The sequence below is a fragment of the Vigna angularis genome, chromosome 7 (genome assembly GCF_016808095.1).
Source record: "Vigna angularis cultivar LongXiaoDou No.4 chromosome 7, ASM1680809v1, whole genome shotgun sequence".
NCBI lineage: Eukaryota > Viridiplantae > Streptophyta > Magnoliopsida > Fabales > Fabaceae > Vigna > Vigna angularis.
In genome coordinates this window covers 23,693,546-23,717,230 of record NC_068976.1, presented here as the reverse complement: position 1 = coordinate 23,717,230, position 23,685 = coordinate 23,693,546, and the positions used below count along the sequence as shown (strand labels likewise).

The window sequence follows — 23,685 nt, the reverse complement described above, 5'->3', positions numbered from 1 at the left end:
AGAGATAGAAACGTTTCACAAAGAAATTTTAAATAATAAATAGTTAATCATATATTTTTATTCATAAAAATTCAAAATGTATAACACAATTATCATTAATTCTTAACGAATCTATACACTAGTTAATAATGAAAATAGAATGCAAAAGGATTTTATTATTGAGAGTTACATGAATAATGGTATCAACTGTATGCGATCTTTTAAATATAGAGATTTAATTATTGTATTTTGAAAAACCATTCAATATAATATTTTGTATTTTAACTCTAAATTATATTTTTAAAATATGAGTTTGTTAACTTACTGTAACTTCTTAAAGTATATCAAATGACAAAAATACTCTGATATATTAAAAAAGACATATTTCAAATATAGAAGTATTTTAATATTTTTAATTTTTAATTTAAAATAAAAAATAATAAAAAATCAAAAATTATATAAAAATCTTTAACATAACTTTAGAATTATAATTTATGAAAATAATTTTTGTCAACTAATTTTTTCTCTTACTTTTATACTTTCTTTTCCCTAATTTCAGTCTATACAAGCAATCTTAATTTTACTCAATTTTAATATATTTTTTCTCATTACCCTTTAATTTAAACAAAGCACTAATCAAATTATCTTCCCATGGGCAATCTAAAAGGTCTTGGTGCTCTCCAAAATCTAGTGGCTAAAAATAGTTAGGTATTTAAAGTAGAATTAACTTCCAAGAAATTTTAAAAAATTAAATAAGTTCTCTCTTTTTTCAATACAACTCTCTCAATGCGCTTCTTTGAAATAATTTGTAAAAATTGTTCCTAGCTACATATAAAAATTGCACAATGAATACAAGTCTACGTATAAAACAAGTCATTTTATTAGTTTTTAATCACTACAACCTACAACCGGATTCTAGTTTATTGAGATATTATTATGACTACATTTTTATTTTATTATTCATTAATAAATATATTTTTAAACCATTTTTTAGTATAATTATCATCATATATATATATATTATGAAAATTATTTAATAGACAATTTTATTGATTGAGTTATAATATTTTTATATTAATGACTTGATGAATAAAGTGGGATATGAGTTTTTTTTTTTTTAAAACTTATTATAGTTTTAGAATAATAAGTTAAAGCTTGTTCAAGCTATATGTTTATTATATAATGAGTTTATTGTTTTCATTGTTATTGAACCACTCATTAATGTCTAATTCTTATATTTAATATGTATATATATCTCGATATGAAAATGTGTTGAAAGTGTTATATTAACTAATAATTAGATTAATTTATAGTATACAAGTGAATATCAATCTCATCTTACAAATGAATAATCTTTATATCTCATATTCAATAATATATATATATATGTTTGGATATCTGAAAAATGTGTTAAGTTTCAATAATTAAAAATAAAATAAAATTATAATATATAAGTAAATATAAATCTTATTTTAAAAAAGTTAGTTTTATAAGATAAATTAAAATTCACTTTTTTTTTAATTGTAAGTTAGAAAGCACAAGTCAAATAACTCTTACATTTTAATCTTATAACATATATAACATAGTGTATCACCCTTCAAAATCAAAAGGTTGTTTTATATATTACAGATGTAGAAACTTAAATTATAGGATAGAGTTGAAAGTCTTGGATCCTTTTGATACGATTCAAGATTTATTAGCCATCTTCTAATCAGCATAAATTAAATATTACGTTGACCGTTGTTCAATGAAGATTTAGATTGCTGAGTTCTCTAGTCTTGGATCCTTTTGAAGAACAAAGACGCTGATAAAAAAAAAAAACAGAACAACAGACATGATATATAACAACGCTAAAAAATAAGTCTGTTTTAATTGTTTATAGTGGATATTAAAATAGAATCGATGTCTGATATAGTTCGATGAAGAATATTGTGATTAAAATTAATATATATTATTAGTTGCAATATTTTGTATGAAGTTTATACATATTCAAACTTATGTTGTAAATGTAATGTATATATTTTCTTAATTAATATGTAAAAAGGTTGAAACATTTTAAATATTCTTTACAATATATTAATTTCTTATACTTGATAAGAAAAAGAAAACTATAAACAAACTGGGCTGTGTGTAAGAGATTGTATATATTCTCTCCAAATTATTTTGTTCTTAAATAATAATACAGGCACATTATAGTTGCGAAATAACACCACATTTTATTCATCAAATATACTAAGTACTACGTAAGTGCATTGTCTCAACCATGAGTCTGTGCATGCATAGCTTCTCTAGCAGCACCTTCTGCATCCTCCATTGTATGTCCGGCCACCACAACATCCATAGCGACAACGAGCAGGGTAACCACCACCACGACCAGGGTAGCCACCACCACGGCCAGGGTAGCCACCACCACGACCAGGATAGCCTCCACCACGACCAGGATACCCACCACCACGTCCAGGGTATCCACCACCTTGACCAGGATAGCCACCGCCATAACCAGGGTACCCTCCTCCAAAGCCTCCACCGGGATATTTGGCATCACGCACTAAATTTTTCACTTTAACAACCAAAACGGAGTTAGCGAATGATTTATCGTAGAAAAGATACTTTTGCACACCCATTACGAAATTAAAACATGATCCAAAATCAGTATGTGTTGAATAAATGTATTATACATTTTTAATTTTAAAGGTTTTCATACTAAAATGTGAAGAAATATTAATAAATATTACAGCTTACCCTCTTTTGCATTGGTGGATACCACGTCTGAGGAGACTAAAAGGAACATGGCCAACAGGCCCAGGATCAGTATTGCTATTTTCAAAGCCATCTTGCAGCAGCAAATACAACAGATCTATTGAGATATGAGATAAGTTTGATAATGAAGTATGAGAAAATTAGTGGGAAAAATCCTCTATTTATAGGAAGAGATAGAACGTTTATCTTCAGTGTTAGTTCTCGCATTAGCGTGTATTAATTTAGTCTTAGCATCTAAGTCAGTTGTTCTTCGTCTCCAGCTCAATTTCTTTCCTCATTTTCAATGGTAAAAGAAGATAGGCTCTGTAATTGAAGCACAACAATTATTGTAGGCTTATATCAGCATACTCTACTCAAAATTAGTCATGTAAAGATGCCTGCTGCTGCACCCTGCTACTTTGCTATCATAATTTCATTACCTTTTCCTTTCAAAATTAACTGTGGTATACTAATGTACAAAATAAGACTTTCCTTTTCCCACAGCAAAACTATTTCAAAAAAATTTGTACATTTGCGAACTTACATAGCATAACAGACGCGAAATAGTATTAAGGAGTAGACTTTAAAATTTAACTAATAGTCATTATACATTTTAATGGTATTTTATGGGAGAATTCAATAAAGAAATGTAATAATAGTAAGACTTGAATCTACCTTTAAAATAATAAATTTATGGATCAATTTTTTTTATCTTTACTTATATGATATTTAAATATTGATGATTGGTTCAATAAAATTAGTGAATGAAATAATAAGTTAAAAAAAGAAATAATATTAAAATGTTTTAAATAATTTTAATATCATATGAATTTCAAATATAATTCTACAAAATCAACTTCCAAAATTCTCAAAATAGCATCATAGTATTGAAAAATAAGTTGAAATTTAGATTTTCCAATTATTTTCCAACGAAAAAAGGACCAAAAATTTCGTAAGAAAAAAAAGAGAGAGCGTAATTTGGCTTTTAAAAATCAAATTCTAAGCCGTTTTGAGCACCAAGGACACTGATATTGCGAATTCGACTTTCCAAAAATAAATTTTCACCATAAACCGTAAATAAGTTTATTTTATTAAATCGTATTAACGCAGTGTGATGCAGCACGGTTGATCGGCTTGCAACACGTGACAAAATACAATTGCTAACTAAAGTACATAAATATTTATATTACACAAGTGTTAATTGAGTTAATTAAAATATATAAAATAACAACGAGTTAACAAAACAGTATGTATTTTATTTTTGAAAATAAATAGTTTATCTTGTTAAATATGTATAAACTAAAGGTAATTTAAAAAAATCAAAATAAAAAATTTATATCTGATTTTACATTATACATTGTAAGTTCAAAATATAATAATATATTATGTCATATTCAAAAGCTCATTTTAATTTTTTTATTATGCTGCCTTTTTCTTAATTTGACCTTATCTAAAACATATGTTCACTTACCTATATATATGAACTTTATAATATAAGAATTATTTTTTTATTAAATTTTCATCTGATCCAGCATTTAAATAGTTTAATTTATGAACATGCAGAATAAAAGACTTTTACATCTTTTAGGGCAACAAATTATTTTTCCAAAAAAAAAATTTAATTTATATACTCATAAGAGACAATGTTACATATCATTTTGTCCTATACTTTGTGTAAATTTTACTTCTAACCTTAAACCAAATTTTAGCGTTTTTATTTTCTATAACAATTTTCCATAAGAATAACCTCAGTTTCAAATATTTCAAGTAATAATGGCATTTTCTATATGTTGTAGTTCAGTGATTTATCATGTCATAATCTTCTACTAGTATTTTTTTTTTCAACTAGTTTGACATTTTACAAATATTTTAAAAGCTAATTTGACATAATGAAAAGAAAAGTAAAGATTTTAGAAACAAAGTTACAAAATATTTCTCTTCCTAGACTCCTGTCATTAACAACCTATGATCGTTTATTATTTAGAGACTAAAAAGTTTCTTAAAAAGATTACATTGCATTAACCCAAAAACCTATGTCATAAGAAGAGAAACAGCTGTTCAAAATAATGGATCTGTGACAGGAACGTGCATTTATTTTGCCATGCCGCCCATGCAGCAAAGCAGGTTACGTTATTTAGTGCGAAAGACAACTCTGGTGAACAATTCAGACAGTAAATGAGGAACAATTATACACTATTTTCTTAAGCCTGAATAATGGAAAAAAGTTAAAGTGAGTAGAGTTCTGAGTCCACACGCAAACGTGCTTCTTCTAACGTTTCAAATTAAGTAACTCCTTTAATGCATTAAGTTCCCAAACGCTTCTGCAAGGTGATTGTTCAAGTCACCCGTACTGTACAAGTGTACAACTATACTTGTAGTCGTACTCTGTATAGTATCCAATGAGATCCTATCCATTGCTAACACTTGGCTAACTCATCAGATCATATATACTACCTCACCTTTTGTTTTCTCCTCTTCATGTTTGAAAATTTAACAGCACAATAATCGTGTTGATCAATAAGTTGATAGTATGTAATAGTTTTCAGAAACATGTTTTATAATAGGAAAATGTTTTTTTTAAAGTTTAATTTCTTCATATGTCCCTGAGTTTTTGATCCGAAATCTTAAATAAGTTTCTTTTCTTTTTGGCGTGTCAATTGGATCCCTTTTATTGTAAAATTGATTCAATTAGAGGTCTGCCATTTAATTCAACAAACGACGGTTTAAGTTTTGGTAACGTGACATGGTCAGTTGGATAAGTAATCAAACGTGGCATTAAAATTGAGTTTTTTTAGTAAAAAGTTGTATAGAGAGACAGGTGAAATCAAATTGAGAGAAGGGCAAAAGGGAGAAAATTAAAAAAGTTTAAGGGCAGCCCATTACTGGAACCCATTTTCATCATCTCTGGTCTTTCTTTCTCAAACATCTTCAATTATAATCCATTACAAACACAAATCACAGAGCTCGCACCTCTCCCACCATCAATTCGTTCTCATCATCATGTTTCCTTCCCCATATTTCTAGATTCATCATTCTCAACATTCCACCACAAATCAATTTTACTCTCACTATTTTTATAGTAGATTCTAAATAAAAATTTCCAAATTTTACATCATAGGAGGAGAACAACAAAGAAGACTTCAAGGGGATCAGGGAGTTTGTTCATCATATAGTGATTATTGGTTTTGAGCAAGGGGTGGCTGAACTCCTCTATCACACACAAAGGGAAATGCGAAAAGACTGAACCGCAGCGAATGACGGTGGTGCTTCTGATTTGGATGATGGTGCCAATGGCTCTGACGGACCGTGAAACACACAACGGTGTGACCAAAGGCATCACCGACATTTGATCGGCAACGAGGGAGCGTGTAGTGGTCGACGAGGTTCGGCAATGATCGGCATCACCGACATCACCGACGACACCTCTGGCCAGGTGGAAAGGCTGCCACGGCAGCAATTCCTGTTGGGAAGGTGCTCATGTCCGAAAGCATATTTGATTGCCTAGGTTTTGCCTTAGCTTAGAAGAAGAAGACTCAATGAGTCAACAGCTCACCGGACTAGCAAAGCCAAACCAGAAAAACCTAAAAACCCCCAAATATGGCGACAACAGAAACCCTCAAAAAGCATCCAGAGCACCACTGTGAATCTCTATCCATCTCCTCTAAGCCAGAATCCCAATCGCAACCTACAAGGGAAACCACCTTCAAGGTTCGTGCATTCCCAATTCAAAAGAACCAAAACGCAGCCATGAAAATTTGGGACGTAGGAGCGAGAATGTGGAAGTAGAAGAAGAAGTAGAAAGTCTTTATTTTTCCCACTTTGCCCTTTCAAAAAGCTTATTACACCATCATGCATTCATAACTTTTAATACAAAATTAATTTATAATGCCACATTTCATTAACTTGAAGTTTGACCATGCCACGTAATCAACACTTAAACACTCGTTTGCTTAATTTAACAGCAGACCTTTAATTGCTCAAATTTTACAAAAATAAGGACTCAATTGAGACACAAAAAGAAAGGGTCCTATTTAAAATTCTGGACAAAAATAGGGACTTATGAAGATATTAAACCTTTTTTTAAACAATATTTTTAGAATGGCATCTTGTTTTATTATTCATAGGGATAGCTAAATGGTCAATCGTTTAACTTTGATTTAATATTAATTAATTAAAAATGAGTTAGATCGTAATGTTCGTATATTGAAAATTGAAAATTTTTATTTTTTATATGAAAATGAGTTTAATATCAAATTATCAAGCTGATTCTGGACTGAAAAGACTATTTCAATACTAAATCTTAACTAAATTGTATTAATAAAGGCCAACTATGTTATAAAGTGTAACCAATTTTTTAATAAAGTTAGTCCGACTTGATCTGCAAGCTTTGATGGAATGTTGAGCGTGCGGCGGACCAGGTTGATTCAGGTCAGGTTACAAATAAATTTTCTTAAAATAAATATAATCATACATTTTCTTAAAATTTTCAAAATCAATTATTCTTTCCATCAACAAAGTGAATAAAAATAAAAAAATTAAATAATTAACCAAACAAAATAGGAAAAATACATATCAAACCGACTTTCTCCTACTAAATAATAAGTATTTCTATAAATAAATTTTTTGTCATCATATCTAAATCATTATTATTCGTATGAATTTTTATTACTGATTGTTTTATCTCTAATGCATTTTATATCTAATATTAGACCTTAATATGTTTTGATCTGAAAAATCAAGTTTTTGCTAAAATTGCGTTTTAACTATCACAATATAACATAACATGTATTTTTCTTGGGATAATATCAATTTTTGTAATAAATATAGAATATAGGATTTTATAGAGAAATTTAAAGATACTTAATAAATATAATATGATATATTTTATCGTCTCCCCAGAATTACTCCAAGCTAAGCACGCTTAACTATGAAGTTCTTATGAGTCAGGCTACCGAAAAACAAATGCATTTTGGTGATATGAGTAGTCAAATCAATTCCTTTAAGCTATCCTTCAACCATATAGTCTCATACCTATACAGTCTCCAAATCCCTCTCATTCCGGTGTATGCTCGATTCGTCCATGTACCCCTTCCACCCGAAGCTGCCAGGAGCCGCTCCTTGTCTGTGCCTCCTGCACCATGCTTCTTGCACCGGCGTCACTCCCCGCCCTCGTCTCCGTGCCCGGGTGTCACAAATGTAAGGACAGTATATTTTTTTTGGAAAAGAATTGTAGTGGAGGTGGGCCTCATGTGGGTGGCTACACGTTTCTGGAAGAGGGAGGGGCGGCTACCTAACAGCAGATGGTGCAACTGTAAGTGGTGGGGGCTCCATTCATTCGGTAGCATCAAAATGGGTAGTGGGTCTTCCCACTTTGGAGTGCTTCAGCCACCAAGGGAGACACCATCATCTCCTTCGTTAGTGGACACTGCACCAAGGAGTAGAAGGGAACGGTTGTGGTTCTTCCAGCAGTGGAGGGTCCAATTTATTTGTTTTCCTTAAAGGTAAGAAGCCATGGATTCATGGGGATTGGTTCTGAACTTCGGGAAGAGTATAATTCTTGCTGCCATATCTCTGAGAGGGGTGTTCGGTGCTGCACCTGGAGGAGCAAAAGGCTTGCTGCAGATCTGGGAGAGGAGAAGCGGAAAGCTTTTGGAGTTGGAAGGAGATCAAGAACACTCCATTTCTAGGATTCAAGATTCACTAAGGAAGTCTTCAAGAGGTAAGGGGAGCTGGATTACCTTCTTTAGATGTTTTATGTGTTAGGTGTATGGATTGAATTATGCATGGTTGGTTGTTTTGAAACTGCGTTGTGCTGTTTAGAATTGACTTGGGTGAGTTTGAATTGTTATAATTGATCAATGGGAAGTGATTTATGTATGAAACCTTGTATGCTTTGGGTTGGAAAGAAATCTGGAAATTTTGGGGTTGAAAAATGGGGTTTTCTGGGTTCTCTGGAATCTACGCGATTCTGCAGAATTCTGCAGAATGCGCGTACGTCCAATTCAAAAAATTGGACGTTCGTCCTAACAGTGCTCGACCAAATAGTGGTCGGCCTAAAGCGTTCGGTTCTGAATGAACGTCCGCGTTCGTTCGTCTTAGTATGGGACGCTCGTCCAAACAGTGTTTGTCGAGCGTTCGTCCTTCTCAGTGAGCGTTTGTCCTTAAGTTCCAGTTGAGCGTTCGTCCAAATAGTTGAGCGTTCGTCCGAATTGTTGAGCGTTCGTCCAAACAGTTGAGCGTTCGTCCAAATAGTTGAGCGTTTGTCCGAATAGCAGAGCGTTCGTCCAAACAGTTGAGCGTTCGTCCAAATAGTTGAGCATTCGTCCGAATAGCAGAGCGTTCGTCCAAACAGTTGAGCGTTCATCCAAATAGTTGAGCGTTCGTCCGAATAGCAGAGCGTTCGTCCGAATTGTTGAGCGTTCGTCCGAATAGTTGAACGTTCGTCCAAACAGTGAGTGAGCGTTCGTCCAATAGTGTCCAGTGAATAGTGCTCGTCCAAATAGTATTTTACAAATATGTTGAATTTTAAGTTCCTTTGCTTTTAAATTGAATTATGTGTAATAATGTTTGGAATATATGCTGATGAAATTTACGTGAAAGTATGTGAATGTATGAGATATGTTAATTTACTGTGAAAATATAATTGTGAATGTGAACAATGAATTGGAGTATGATTTGGACATCTCGGGGAGAGATGGACGAAAGTGTTATGTGGGGCGTTGTTGTTGTTCTGTATAACTGTAGTGAACTTTGTATTTTGGTCTGTCTATCCCTACACTCAAAGCATTGTTGATACTCAAGTAGAGGAGAACAATGTAAGTGGTGAGAGTAGAGGGAGGTCCTCGTCTATAGTCTTTGAATTTAGACATAGACAGATTGGGGGATTTACCTTGCTAGTGTTGGAGAAAGACCAGCTGAACTATGCAAGTGCAAAGACGACTGATAGTTCGACAGTTATACAAATCCGGATGAGTCAGGTGTGTGGATTTACCTTGCATAGTGTTGGGGAGTGCCAGCTGAACTATGCGAGTGTAAAATGAGTCGTATGAGATGTGGTTTTATGAGTATGTTTTTATTGTTCCTGTATATGATGACATGAATTAACTGTGTTGTACTTCTAACATGTTTTTCGTACCTAGCTCACCCTTGCATTGTTTTCGTTATGTGCTGTTTGGGTATGTTTTCGTTGGTGATGATCATCCACTGCGATGGGAGCAGATGTTGTTGAGGAGATTCCTTTGGAGCAAGAGCTGGAGGTTGCTGATGTTGCGGAAGTGTTCAATCCTTTCAACTGTTAAGTTTAAATTCCCGTTTATTTTATTTCTGGATGATTGTAATTTCACATTTTATTACACGTCATACTCCGACTGTTTTCTATATTTAAATGTTAACGTCTTTATTATATAATATTGGCTATTATATAGACGGGATGTTACAGATAATACCTTTGTGTTTAATAGAACAACGAGAACAACGAGTGAAAGTTTATATAACCTCGTGCGTCTATTTCCTTGTTTATGAAAACATATCTCAAATTAACATTTCAATCTCAGATAATGTGTTTTTTTTTCAATCCTCAAGTTTCCCTTGTGTCTATTAAAGACATCGCGGTTTTGATCTTTACCTCTCTTTTATACGGGTGTTCTTTTTTTTTTTTCATAAACCCTAAAAGTAAATTAATTTATAGTTCGTTATAATAAAAAAATTAAAAAATAATTCATTTTAGAATTTAAATTTTTTATTAATAAATATATTATTTAAATAAAAAGTTAAATTTATAATTTTATGAAAACAATTAAATTTTTAAAATGAGATAATCATAAAGGTAAATTTATTAACAATTTAGCTCTTTTTTATTGATTAAGGGTATGTTTTCTTATCGGAAAAAAATGAACCAGTAGTGTTTTTGTTTTGTTATACAACTTTAAGCTGGCAGCGGACATGTTATCCAACAAGACCTATAGAAGAAAGTTTTTCCTCGCTTTCTTCTGCTATTATATTTTGAGATAATAATGAAAACTTGTATCAATAATTTTACAAATTTTAACATAAATAACGAATGTTCTTGCATGCGATAGGATAAGAAAAAAAACCGAATTTTTTTAACCTTTCTAAAAACATTAATATCTTTTTTTTTCTACTTTTCAAAACAAGATCATGTTAAACATCATTATAAATTTTGATATCACAGTACACTGAAATCTAAAACTCATCAATATTTGTCATTACATAAAAATTTATTTTAAAAAAAATAAAATAAAACAATACAAAATATGTGAAACCACGTGAAACTTATGATAAACTTTACCTTCCATAGAAAGAAAATCTAAATAAATATATAAAAATAAAACATTAAATAATTTATATTGTTCACTATGAATTAAAGGATTTAGTCAATATATAAATATAATGATTTCCTTCACAAAAACATAACAAACTTTAAATTATATATGTTTACAAAAAAAATGCAAGCACCAATACTATCTCTTTCTAAAATCTCCTTAAAAAACCACTCATTAATCCAAAAAAATTGATATGACAAAGAAGAATTACTATTTAACTAAAACCTTCGAAATCACTCCTTCTAACCATGCTTCAACACATAATTGTCCCATTAAACTCAACATAAATAGAAATTTGTAATCTTGAAAAAGTTTAAAAACTACTCAGATATCATCCTTTTTTTATAAAAATGAAGTAAAACTAAAACAATCCCTAGTTGTAACCACCTCAAAAAATTTACACATTAAATATAAATAGTATTACTCATATATTTTTTAAATTTATTTTTAGTCATATTCATTAATTCTTTACTTTAAAAAATAACAGAAAAAAAATAATCAAACCGTGAAATCTATTATGATTTCACATTCTTCATATTATCCCAATAACTATAATCATTTAAAACAAAAAAGTATAAGAAAATTTCATAAATGACAAATCTTGAAAAAATTTCTTTCGATCATTTCTACAATTATATAACAATAAAACAGCGAAAGAACAAATAAAAAATAAATTAAACATTATTATCAATCAAATAACATATAAAATAGAAAACAACTTCTCTTTTTAACTTCGAAAAGATAAAACATCATACAATATTTAAAAAAAAAACAAAATTTTAACTAACAACATATTATCCAACCTCCCTTAGTCCACACAATTAAAAAAAAAGTAAACAATTTTTGCAACTTCTTTTCTCTACTTTGGTTGTATGTTCTATTATGCTTTGGAAATTGACTTATTTCACTCATTTTTAATATTTTTTTTTCTAATTCTCTTGTAGTTTATATTGATGAATGATAATGAATGTTATAGGGTCGGTTGATGAATGATATATAAATAAAGAATTTCGTTGAAAAACAAAAAAGTACTTCAACTCTTTGGTATCCCATTTATTCTGTTCACACGAAAGACTTTGAATATATATTTGACCATTAAATGTAATAGTTATTGCCTTGTTATTTTATGGTCAAATTAAATACAACTCAACTACACAAGTTCAATCATGCACATGGCTTGTCAGACTTGCTAGCAATTGTAACATCCCAAATTCTCACATTAATGTAACATTCCAACTTTTCACATTAATGTAACATCCCAAATTTTCACACTTGATAATTAACATTACATTTACGGTAACATTCCGTAATCTCACCCTTTAAAATTTCCTAGTTGATATAAGTCTATACATGTAAAAAGATTCTAATTATAGTTCTTCGACTCCTCTTTCCTTGGTACTATGTGAGGCGACATTCCTTCATCTGCTCCCGTATAACGAATTATACGATCATCGCACATACCCAAACACAAAACACAAACAAGTAGGGTGAGCTAACATGCAACAAATCATTTATAAGACATGCATAATTACTTCGATACAAACATCATATAATAATTATGTCAGACACCCTCATACCATCGTACCCCAATTCCTATTAGACGCTCGTCCCACAATACCCAATAAATACCATAATACTCAATAGACATTCATTCCATAATACCCAATAAACACTCATCCCACCATACCCAATAAACACTCATTCCACAATACCCAATAAACACTCATCCCACAATACTCAAATAAACACTCATTCCACAATACCCAATAGGCACTTATCCCCACGATATTCAATAGGCACTTATCCCAACGATATGTTGATGAGCGATACAACGGAAGGTTTTTCACTTGTGATGTCATTCTTAGTCCCCTCACTATGTCCAAAACCGGCACATAGACCAGGACATTCTGCCCTCCATACCATTCATAATGTTAGTCCCCTCACTATGTCCTAAACCGGCACATAGACCAGGACATTCTGCCCTCCATACCATTCACAAGGTTAGTCCCCTCACTATGTCCTAAACCGGCACATAGACCAGGACCTCCTGCCCCTCTCACCACATAATTCATCATTCTCTACTTGAGACTGATTGATTATTAGAGTATCAGGATAACCTCCAACTTCATGACCCTCAACATCAACATATACGCACATACCATGTCATTACAGAACCTCTCCACGAAACTCATACAATGCTCACATTCCTTAACTCATATTATACCATTACGAAATCTACCCATAATCCTCATACACCTACCATGACATTACAGAATCTCTCCGCGAGACTCATACCATACTCACATTCCTCGACTCATATTATACCCTTACGACATCTCCCCGTAATACTCATACATGTTCAGATGCATAAATTCAAATCAAATAAACTTCAATCATTTCAGAAATCATACAAACTGAATATATTCCAACTAGATATATTACATGATAATTTAACAGTACATAATCTGTACACAAGATTTAAGTTAAAAACCTGTCGAGTAGACTTCCAGGAAAGAGAGGTGCGTCACAATGGACAACTTAAGTACCAAGTCTTTCCTTAGCCAAAGTGTTCCTCAACTAGTTTTTAACAAATTTCTTATTAACAGATTCAAAACAACAACATATAATATTTACACCAAATATCAATATAGATAAACATACAGTAGGCATTAACAATATTCATACATAATTTCAAGACATGAATAGTAATAAAACAGTCCTAAATCATAATATAAAAGCTTAGAAAAATTAGCTCCCCTACCTCTATTCCAGACTTAATCTCCTGCTCCGAATTTGTTTCCCCCGAAACCCTTCAGAACCTCTACTCTTCTTGCAACTAAAAATTTCTCCCTAACTCTTTCTTCTCTATTTCTCAAGCTCTCACTTGATTCCTCTTCTCTTGGTGCCAAATACCCTTCCCTCCCATGGCTATTTATAGTAAAAAAAATTTACTATTCCTTAATATTTTAATATTATTTATTATTTTAATATTATTTAAAAATAATATTTCAATCACTTTCTCACCAAATCTGATCCTAATTTCTACCTACTACTTTCTTCCATGCTAAGGAATCCAAATGCTGAAAATTTATTTTTACTATTTACTATTCACTTTTACTATTCACTTTTTACTATTCACTTTTTACTATTCACTATTCAATTTTTACTATTCGATTTTTTTAAAAATTTACTAAATAAGTTATCAAAAATTTTAACTTCTCCTTATAAAATTACTATAATTTTATATCCAAAATTTATATTTTTCTATCCATTAAAATTATTATTACTAATAAAATGCTAAAATTTACTATTATAAATTTTTTCATGGGTTTTACATTCTCCCCAACAACAAAAATTTTCGTCCTCGAAAATTCGAAAATTCGATATAAAAAAATAAAGTTATGATTATTTCACCTTATCTTCTAGTTTCCTTGTAAACTCATTTACTCTACTCATTTTGTGCATAAAATTTCTAGCATCTCAAATTGAAATGTACTCACGAAAAAATTAAAATCATAAACCTTCAGAACACTCTTACTTGTCACTTCTAGCCTCGTCAAAACCACCATTACACATACCCCACTAGTCTCAAAATAATCCATTAATGTTTTAAAAGAACTCATTACTCATAAACTATTAATCACAAAATTCCAGAAAACTTTTTATTCCTACTATAACCAGAAAGTGATTCTCCTTATAGATCCCTATTTAAGACTTTCATGACCCTGTAAAACTCTAGGAATTATTCTTTTTCCGTAACAACCTTCCATTATATTTTCTCAACACAATTTCTACTCCTAGAAATCGTACACCTCTAAAAGCCACTTATGTTTACCAAAATTATACTAGATTGTTCCACCTTACCCTCTACTTCTATTCTCCGTAAAATTTATAATTACTCTGATGATTACACGGAGTCCAAAATACTATTACTAAACAATTCATCCTTTATGTTTTTCTTTTCTATACCCATTTAACAAGAACTTGTCCAAAAATAATACCTATATTTAGTATGATTTATAACATTCATAGAAACCCTTCCACACTTAAGATCATGCATCATTTCCTTCACTCGTCCTTGATGAACTTATCTGACTCTCGGTAATACTGCCTTCACCCTTAACCACACTTAATGTTCAACAATCAACTCACAATTCTTGAAGACCATAAACTTCTAAAAACATATTGGAACATGACCAAACCATCCTTTCGATCATACCCTAAACTACAATATCTATCCTTCACTTGCATTGATCAGATATCCCTAAAATACTGATCCTCATCCTTTATTTAACCCACACTAAATGTTGAACCACTATTTTTATTTTTTTTTTACCTGATAAACACTTCTGAAATACTTGACAAAACTAGAATAATCAAACTTCTTTCAAGATTATACTCCAAATTACCTCAACCTTCATCTAATTGTTTTCCTAGCAAACATTACTAGCCTAAGTTAAAACATTCTCCAAGAATTAACTTATAAACTCTAAATCTTAGGAATATAAACCTTGTCCTCAAAATACCTTCCCACATCCTAACCTAACATGAATCCACAAACTTAACGTTGTCTCTAACCCAGTACCTAACAATTGTGTATCTCTAATAAGACTCAGCAGATCACTCAATCAACAATGTTATAAATTCTGAAACAACTTATTTTAATCTCAATAAGGCCGAATTTAACTATATTCTTTATCAGTACTGCACCTACTCGTTTAAATAAACCACTTATGCCACATAAGTTAAATGATCTAGAGAGATTATCAAGGCAATCAACCACAACCAACCTCAATTATAACGTGCTTCCCTAGATCAAAACCATATCCCCAGGATATTTAGTGTTAACCAAATCTCAAATTTTTATCTTATGCGAACTAAAAGTAAATATAAATAAGTTCACTCACACACATCATTGGTCAGAGATCAAGGTGCGACATATAAATCTTTACCCATCCTTTACATCACCATTGAGGTTTGAGTACTACCATATAACTATACCTGATGAAAATTGCTCCAATCACAACCTACAACTTCTTAATTATTCCAAATTCCCTAATCACATTAGTATTGCAACTCTCCTTTTTATCTATTTCCAAACTCTTCTTCTTCCTTGTCTTGCCATGTTCATAATATTAATTCAACCTACACTGCCTCTACTAACTTCTATATTCCAAAATCAATAAGATTTTCAACCATAAATCATGACTCTTCAATCCTCTCATAAAAATACCAAAACTTTGCATAAGCTGAAAGCCAAAATTTTCGTACCTGGATTTTCTCTACCACTCATCATACCAAAATCACATACTCTCAAATTTTATCTCTAATACATTTACTGGAAAAATCTAACCATCTCTTTTTGATCATCCATTTAGCTTAGAATCCATTTAATACTTCATTCTTCTCTAAAGACCTCGTGTTCTCTTAACTTACAAATTTCTCCTCCTATTAAACTTTCTCTCAATCCTCTTTATGCCTTATACCATTTCTCTTCTACTCTTCTTCGTCTAATATTTGATTTATCCTTAATCTACTTCAGTATTCCTATCCCTTTTTATTTTAAACTTTATCTTCAAATCTTCCACCATTTTTTTTCTTCAGATTCCAACCATCACTGATACATCGATCCATGTTACCAATCTCACACAATGCCACTCTGTTTCTCACCAACACTTCCCTCTCTTCTGACATCTAACATTACTGATATACTAAACCAAACTAATTTCTTAAACCTTGCTACATTCATGCTTATCCAAAGCTTCTCTTAATCTAGCCTTTGAACTTAACTCCTTTTTGTGAAACGTAAGATATCTAATCTCCTGATTTTGTCCTGCAAACATCTTAAAACATAACTTCTAAACACCAACATCTTCACTTATCCTTTGAAACTCAAATTCTAGTATTATATCTCCCTATGAAGGCTTTAACTAATTCTAATATCTTTCATAAACCTTGAGAATTAAGAAAGGAAAATCATCTCTCGTAAAAGTCATGAGTAGTTAGACACAATACTCTACTATCTAGACTTGGAGAAAATGGTAAGTATACCATTTAGACTCAATTCTTCATAGAGAAGACACGACAGACCCATGACACAAAGGTCATCCTAAGGACGAACTGCTCTGATACCATTAATGTAACATCCCAAATTCTCACATTAATGTAACATTCCAACTTTTCACATTAATGTAACATCCCAAATTTTCACACTTGATAATTAACATTACATTTACGGTAACATTCCGTAATCTCACCCTTTAAAATTTCCTAGTTGATATAAGTCTATACATGTAAAAAGATTCTAATTATAGTTCTTCGACTCCTCTTTCCTTGGTACTATGTGAGGCGACATTCCTTCATCTGCTCCCGTATAACGAATTATACGATCATCGCACATACCCAAACACAAAACACAAACAAGTAGGGTGAGCTAACATGCAACAAATCATTTATAAGACATGCATAATTACTTCGATACAAACATCATATAATAATTATGTCAGACACCCTCATACCATCGTACCCCAATTCCTATTAGACGCTCGTCCCACAATACCCAATAAATACCATAATACTCAATAGACATTCATTCCATAATACCCAATAAACACTCATCCCACCATACCCAATAAACACTCATTCCACAATACCCAATAAACACTCATCCCACAATACTCAAATAAACACTCATTCCACAATACCCAATAGGCACTTATCCCCACGATATTCAATAGGCACTTATCCCAACGATATGTTGATGAGCGATACAACGGAAGGTTTTTCACTTGTGATGTCATTCTTAGTCCCCTCACTATGTCCAAAACCGGCACATAGACCAGGACATTCTGCCCTCCATACCATTCATAATGTTAGTCCCCTCACTATGTCCTAAACCGGCACATAGACCAGGACATTCTGCCCTCCATACCATTCACAAGGTTAGTCCCCTCACTATGTCCTAAACCGGCACATAGACCAGGACCTCCTGCCCCTCTCACCACATAATTCATCATTCTCTACTTGAGACTGATTGATTATTAGAGTATCAGGATAACCTCCAACTTCATGACCCTCAACATCAACATATACGCACATACCATGTCATTACAGAACCTCTCCACGAAACTCATACAATGCTCACATTCCTTAACTCATATTATACCATTACGAAATCTACCCATAATCCTCATACACCTACCATGACATTACAGAATCTCTCCGCGAGACTCATACCATACTCACATTCCTCGACTCATATTATACCCTTACGACATCTCCCCGTAATACTCATACATGTTCAGATGCATAAATTCAAATCAAATAAACTTCAATCATTTCAGAAATCATACAAACTGAATATATTCCAACTAGATATATTACATGATAATTTAACAGTACATAATCTGTACACAAGATTTAAGTTAAAAACCTGTCGAGTAGACTTCCAGGAAAGAGAGGTGCGTCACAATGGACAACTTAAGTACCAAGTCTTTCCTTAGCCAAAGTGTTCCTCAACTAGTTTTTAACAAATTTCTTATTAACAGATTCAAAACAACAACATATAATATTTACACCAAATATCAATATAGATAAACATACAGTAGGCATTAACAATATTCATACATAATTTCAAGACATGAATAGTAATAAAACAGTCCTAAATCATAATATAAAAGCTTAGAAAAATTAGCTCCCCTACCTCTATTCCAGACTTAATCTCCTGCTCCGAATTTGTTTCCCCCGAAACCCTTCAGAACCTCTACTCTTCTTGCAACTAAAAATTTCTCCCTAACTCTTTCTTCTCTATTTCTCAAGCTCTCACTTGATTCCTCTTCTCTTGGTGCCAAATACCCTTCCCTCCCATGGCTATTTATAGTAAAAAAAATTTACTATTCCTTAATATTTTAATATTATTTATTATTTTAATATTATTTAAAAATAATATTTCAATCACTTTCTCACCAAATCTGATCCTAATTTCTACCTACTACTTTCTTCCATGCTAAGGAATCCAAATGCTGAAAATTTATTTTTACTATTTACTATTCACTTTTACTATTCACTTTTTACTATTCACTTTTTACTATTCACTATTCAATTTTTACTATTCGATTTTTTTAAAAATTTACTAAATAAGTTATCAAAAATTTTAACTTCTCCTTATAAAATTACTATAATTTTATATCCAAAATTTATATTTTTCTATCCATTAAAATTATTATTACTAATAAAATGCTAAAATTTACTATTATAAATTTTTTCATGGGTTTTACAGCAATGTCAACGAAGAGATTAAATCACATTTATTAACAAAAATGTCAACGTGTCTCCATTTGAAGGCTGTAATATAAATTTAGCCTCTCATTTGATTTTTGTTTCAGTTTGATATCTTGCTTTTATCTAGTATAAACGATGAAAAATGAGAAAGTAAAAAGTTAAAATAGAAACCATAATATATTTATTATCTTTTATTCCCAAGTCCATTAAAATATAATCATTGTTGAGTTATTAATTTTAAAGTTTGGAATTCTATTCACTTTTAAAAAATGTCACAAAGAGTTAACCGAAAAATATATATTTAAAATATAATTGTTAAACATTGTCGTTGTTAATTTTAGAGTTTAGAATTCTCTTTATTTTTAAAAGATATCTAAAAAAATAAAAAGATAAATATATATTTAAATTGTATTTACTAACCATTCTCAAGTAATATAATATTTGATATAGCAGTAAGTTTTACAGCCGATGTTAAAACAAATGAGACTTTATATTTGAAATTGCTTCTTCCTTTTTACAAATAATATTAATGTTCCAACTTTAAATCTATTAAAATATGATTCTAAATTATTATCCAAAAATTTGTTTACTTTAAAATTTCTTCAATTCTTAAAAACGTTTTATAAAGTTAAAGAAAATATGTGTATTTAAATTATTTTTAATGTTGACTTGTAAAAAGTATGCAAAGACAATTAAGTATACTAAAATATATTATTTACATAATAATAATGATAATATTATTATTATTATTATTATTATTATTATTATTATTATTATATTTACAAGTATATTTAGAGAATAATTTATTATGTGGCTTTAATTTGTATTTTTCATTAACTGCACGCAGAAAAACGCGTATTTTTCGATAATTGTCCGCGTCCTGAAATTTCCCTCCGTAGGAAGCAAACGGAATGTTAAGTTTGAACTTATTCACTTTGATTTTTTAAGAGCCTATGTTAGAGTATATTATTTCTTGTGATAGTTTACCATATCAGTTTTCAACATTATAACATGTGACAAACTATAATAAATGTCATGCCATATAATTAGTGTTTTTGAATTTAACAAAAATTAAGACTGCTTGGACCAAAAAAATAATGAAATAAACATTTTAGTCTAACAAATTATAGAGGACCAAACTAATAAAAAAGTTCAAAATTATATTTTACCCTAAATTATCAATATAAAATTTAAAAGCTAATCTTTTTTGTTTCCATTCTTCTACCAAACGCACATATGTGTTGAAAATGTTTCAAAAGAATTATTGTAAGAAATAAAGATTATAAACGTGAGTCATAGATGGGCTATCAAGAATAAATAATTAACTAGTTACACATGCATAATTACTTCAAAAATTCAAATAAATTTTTTTTATTTAATATCAGCCATTTAACTGTGATTTGATGGTCTATTGTCATAATTTGTGTTTATCATACTAAACGTATTTTATAATTCTATGAATTTTAAAAAATACTTTAATAAATTATAATTATATTAAAATATATTTATAGTATGGTTTACCACTGTGTTTCTTGGAATAAGTACGTGTAAGTTGGTGATTCTCAATATAAATGGATAGAGAATATCATTGACTTTTTTGAATGAAAAATATTAGATTATCATAAATAATATTAAGATTGAAGTATTTATATTAGTTATAAAATTTTAAAGAAGTCTTGTTAGGGGATTGGGACACACCTTTTACGAATTCAATTAAAATCTTCGAACTATTTTGTAGATAAAAGAGTTTCCCTGTCGGAACCGAAACTCTACAGTGACCTAAATAGGAAAGAAAAACAATTTGTACAATAAAAAATCAAATGAAAAGAAAAAGGGATAAAAAAAAATGAGATAAAGTTTTATTGCAATAAAAATTATAATAAAAAACTGTGCGTAAATTTGTCGGTACAGCATATATAAACATTGATAACAGTTTTAAAACTATTATCCAATTACAAAATATGTTATATATTAAGGTTGTTTGTATTAATAATAATTATATTAAAATTAATTTCTATTACAATTTTTCATGATTGAATATTTTTACAGTAGCAATACATAAAATTAAAGTAAATATAATATTATATAAATAATATATCTTTAGAAAATAAGACCGAATCAAGTTAGTGTATTTTTCAAAATAGGACAGCATATTTATTTATTTTTCATCCAATAGGTCGGCGTTTAAGAACATTAATTTCATATAAAATAATGGTGTTAAACAACCAAATTAAAAAGTATTTGTGGGAGTGGTCCCCAACCACCTAGGTTAAAAGTAGAATTATCTATGATTTAATTAATATTTTGGAAACTTGATACTAATATAAAATAGATGATATTTTTACACTTTATTTTAACATTTTTGGGGGAAAGATAAACGTTTAGGTTTTAATCCACAAGAAATGAAGTGGATACATTGATTTTTCATGGACTGAGAATAATATTGTACATGTAAAACTCTTACTTTTATCCTTTTTACTTCTTTCCATCTCACTTTCATTTTTCAATGAATATTCGATATCAATAAAATATATTTTTAAAATTTGGAAGAATATGAGTAATATTATCGGGTTAAAAGAGGAGATCCAACAAAAAATACCTGATTACTTCAAATGAAATTTAATCATCAAAAGATGTTATAATATACTGGCTAAAAGATTTTCCTGCAAGAGTTAATGTTAATCACGAAATAATTTTTTTTTCTAAATTAATTAGATTCATATGTTTTAAATTAAATAAACTTTATTTTTTCCATCAATTTTCATTTATTTATCTTTTGAATTCTCTTTTTTCTAGATAAAAAAAATAAATTAAGTATCTAAGCATCATTTTTTTACTAATAACTAGTACAAAAACATCGTATAATGTTGTTGTTTTTCGGTCTTTCATGTCAAATTCGAGATCGACATCATATCGGACGACGTTAAATTGACGTCGAACATAGAACAATTCGAAGTTAATAAATTTCAGTTTATGATATTTTATAAAGTATGAACTATGAACGTGTAGTGTAATATCAACAACAAACAATAATAACAAACAATAACAAAACAGGTTTAACCAAACAAAAACAAATTCAATCAAACAAGAACAAACATGTTCAACCAAACAAAAACAACAAAGAAGTTAAAAAAAACAAACAAGTTCAACAAATAAGTTCTTTAAAACGAAAATGAAAAATAATCTTCAAACGTGGGTTCGTCGAAATAAAGTATTGCCACCAGTGAGAGAGAAAGAAGAATGCGCTTATGAAGAACAAGAACACGAAAATAATTAGTAAAAACAAACAAAAATCATACATAAAGTAGTTAATTAACATGCATTTGTAACAAATGAAAGAAATATTACATGTGATGGTCATCAAACTTCGTTTCAAAAAAGTTTGAGAAGAAAAGATGGTATCGCGCGCTAAGACAAAATGAATGAATTTTCAATCTCCTGCTTTATATCCTTTTGATGTCTAATTCTAGAGAATTCGACGTCATACGTAAATATTTTGGTTATTGAGTGATTAAACGCGTGACATTGTTATTTTTTTACTAGTGAATTTCATATTCAAATTGTAATCTCACAATTTATAAAATCTTTTCTATATATTAACTTTTTATTATATCTAGTTATACATCACATGTACCCCCAAATATTTGCATAAAAATGTGAATTAAGAGATTGATGTTGAAAAAACAAGGACCACGTTTAGTTTATTTTAAAAAAGAGAATCTTTATTGTCTCAAAAAACTAAAAGGGCCAAAATCAAATATAATGTAGATAAAAGTGCCTTAAAAATAAAAGCTTCCTCTTTTTAAAAATTCCAAACTTTTCATTTTAGTCCACACATCCTTGTTTAGTTTATCTAAGAAGATTTTTTTCTTCTTCTATGTATAATACTTATGCGAAAATTTATCTAATCAACAACTAATTAATTAGCATACATATATATTCCATGAGATTTTTAAATAAGTTTTCGTAATTAAATCTTTTTAATTAATTTCAAAACAAACATTAAGTTTATAATGAACAAGGTGCTTAAATTAGCATTGGTAATTATTTGTAGATAAGTTTTTTTATTAACTTACATCTCTTCTTTTCTTTTCCAAACTCTCATATTATCTTTTCCCTTAAAACTTGATTTCTCCGTAAACATTTCATCTTATTTTCATCCATTTTATATTCATAAATACTTAATTATTCGCGTTCATAAATTTTTTCAAACTCATATCTTTCATTCACACTCGTACTCGTACTCGTACGCACGAACTATATTTGCGAGATTTTAATTAAAAATATTTAGATATACTTAAAAAAATATATTTATATTTCCAAAATTGAAATCACATTAATAAAA

At 30.0% G+C, this 23,685-nt stretch overlaps 1 protein-coding gene across 2 annotated transcripts; it reads right to left on the bottom strand.

Moving 5' to 3' along the window:
• Positions 1-2,108: 2,108 nt before the first annotated feature.
• LOC108337525 (glycine-rich RNA-binding protein 2-like) lies at positions 2,109-2,859 on the bottom strand. Of its 2 annotated transcripts, none has more exons than XM_017574074.2 (2): positions 2,722-2,859; positions 2,109-2,539 (listed from the first exon to the last, which is right to left on the bottom strand). In XM_017574074.2, the coding sequence occupies exons 1-2, from the start codon at positions 2,810-2,812 to the stop codon at positions 2,268-2,270; spliced, it is 363 nt and encodes a 120-aa protein (XP_017429563.1). In that variant the 5' UTR covers positions 2,813-2,859; the 3' UTR covers positions 2,109-2,267. The 2 variants fall into 2 exon arrangements, with proteins under 2 accessions (XP_017429563.1, XP_052736955.1); XM_052880995.1 differs by having other exon boundaries at positions 2,109-2,527; positions 2,722-2,853.
• Between the last annotated feature and the right edge of the window lie 20,826 nt (positions 2,860-23,685).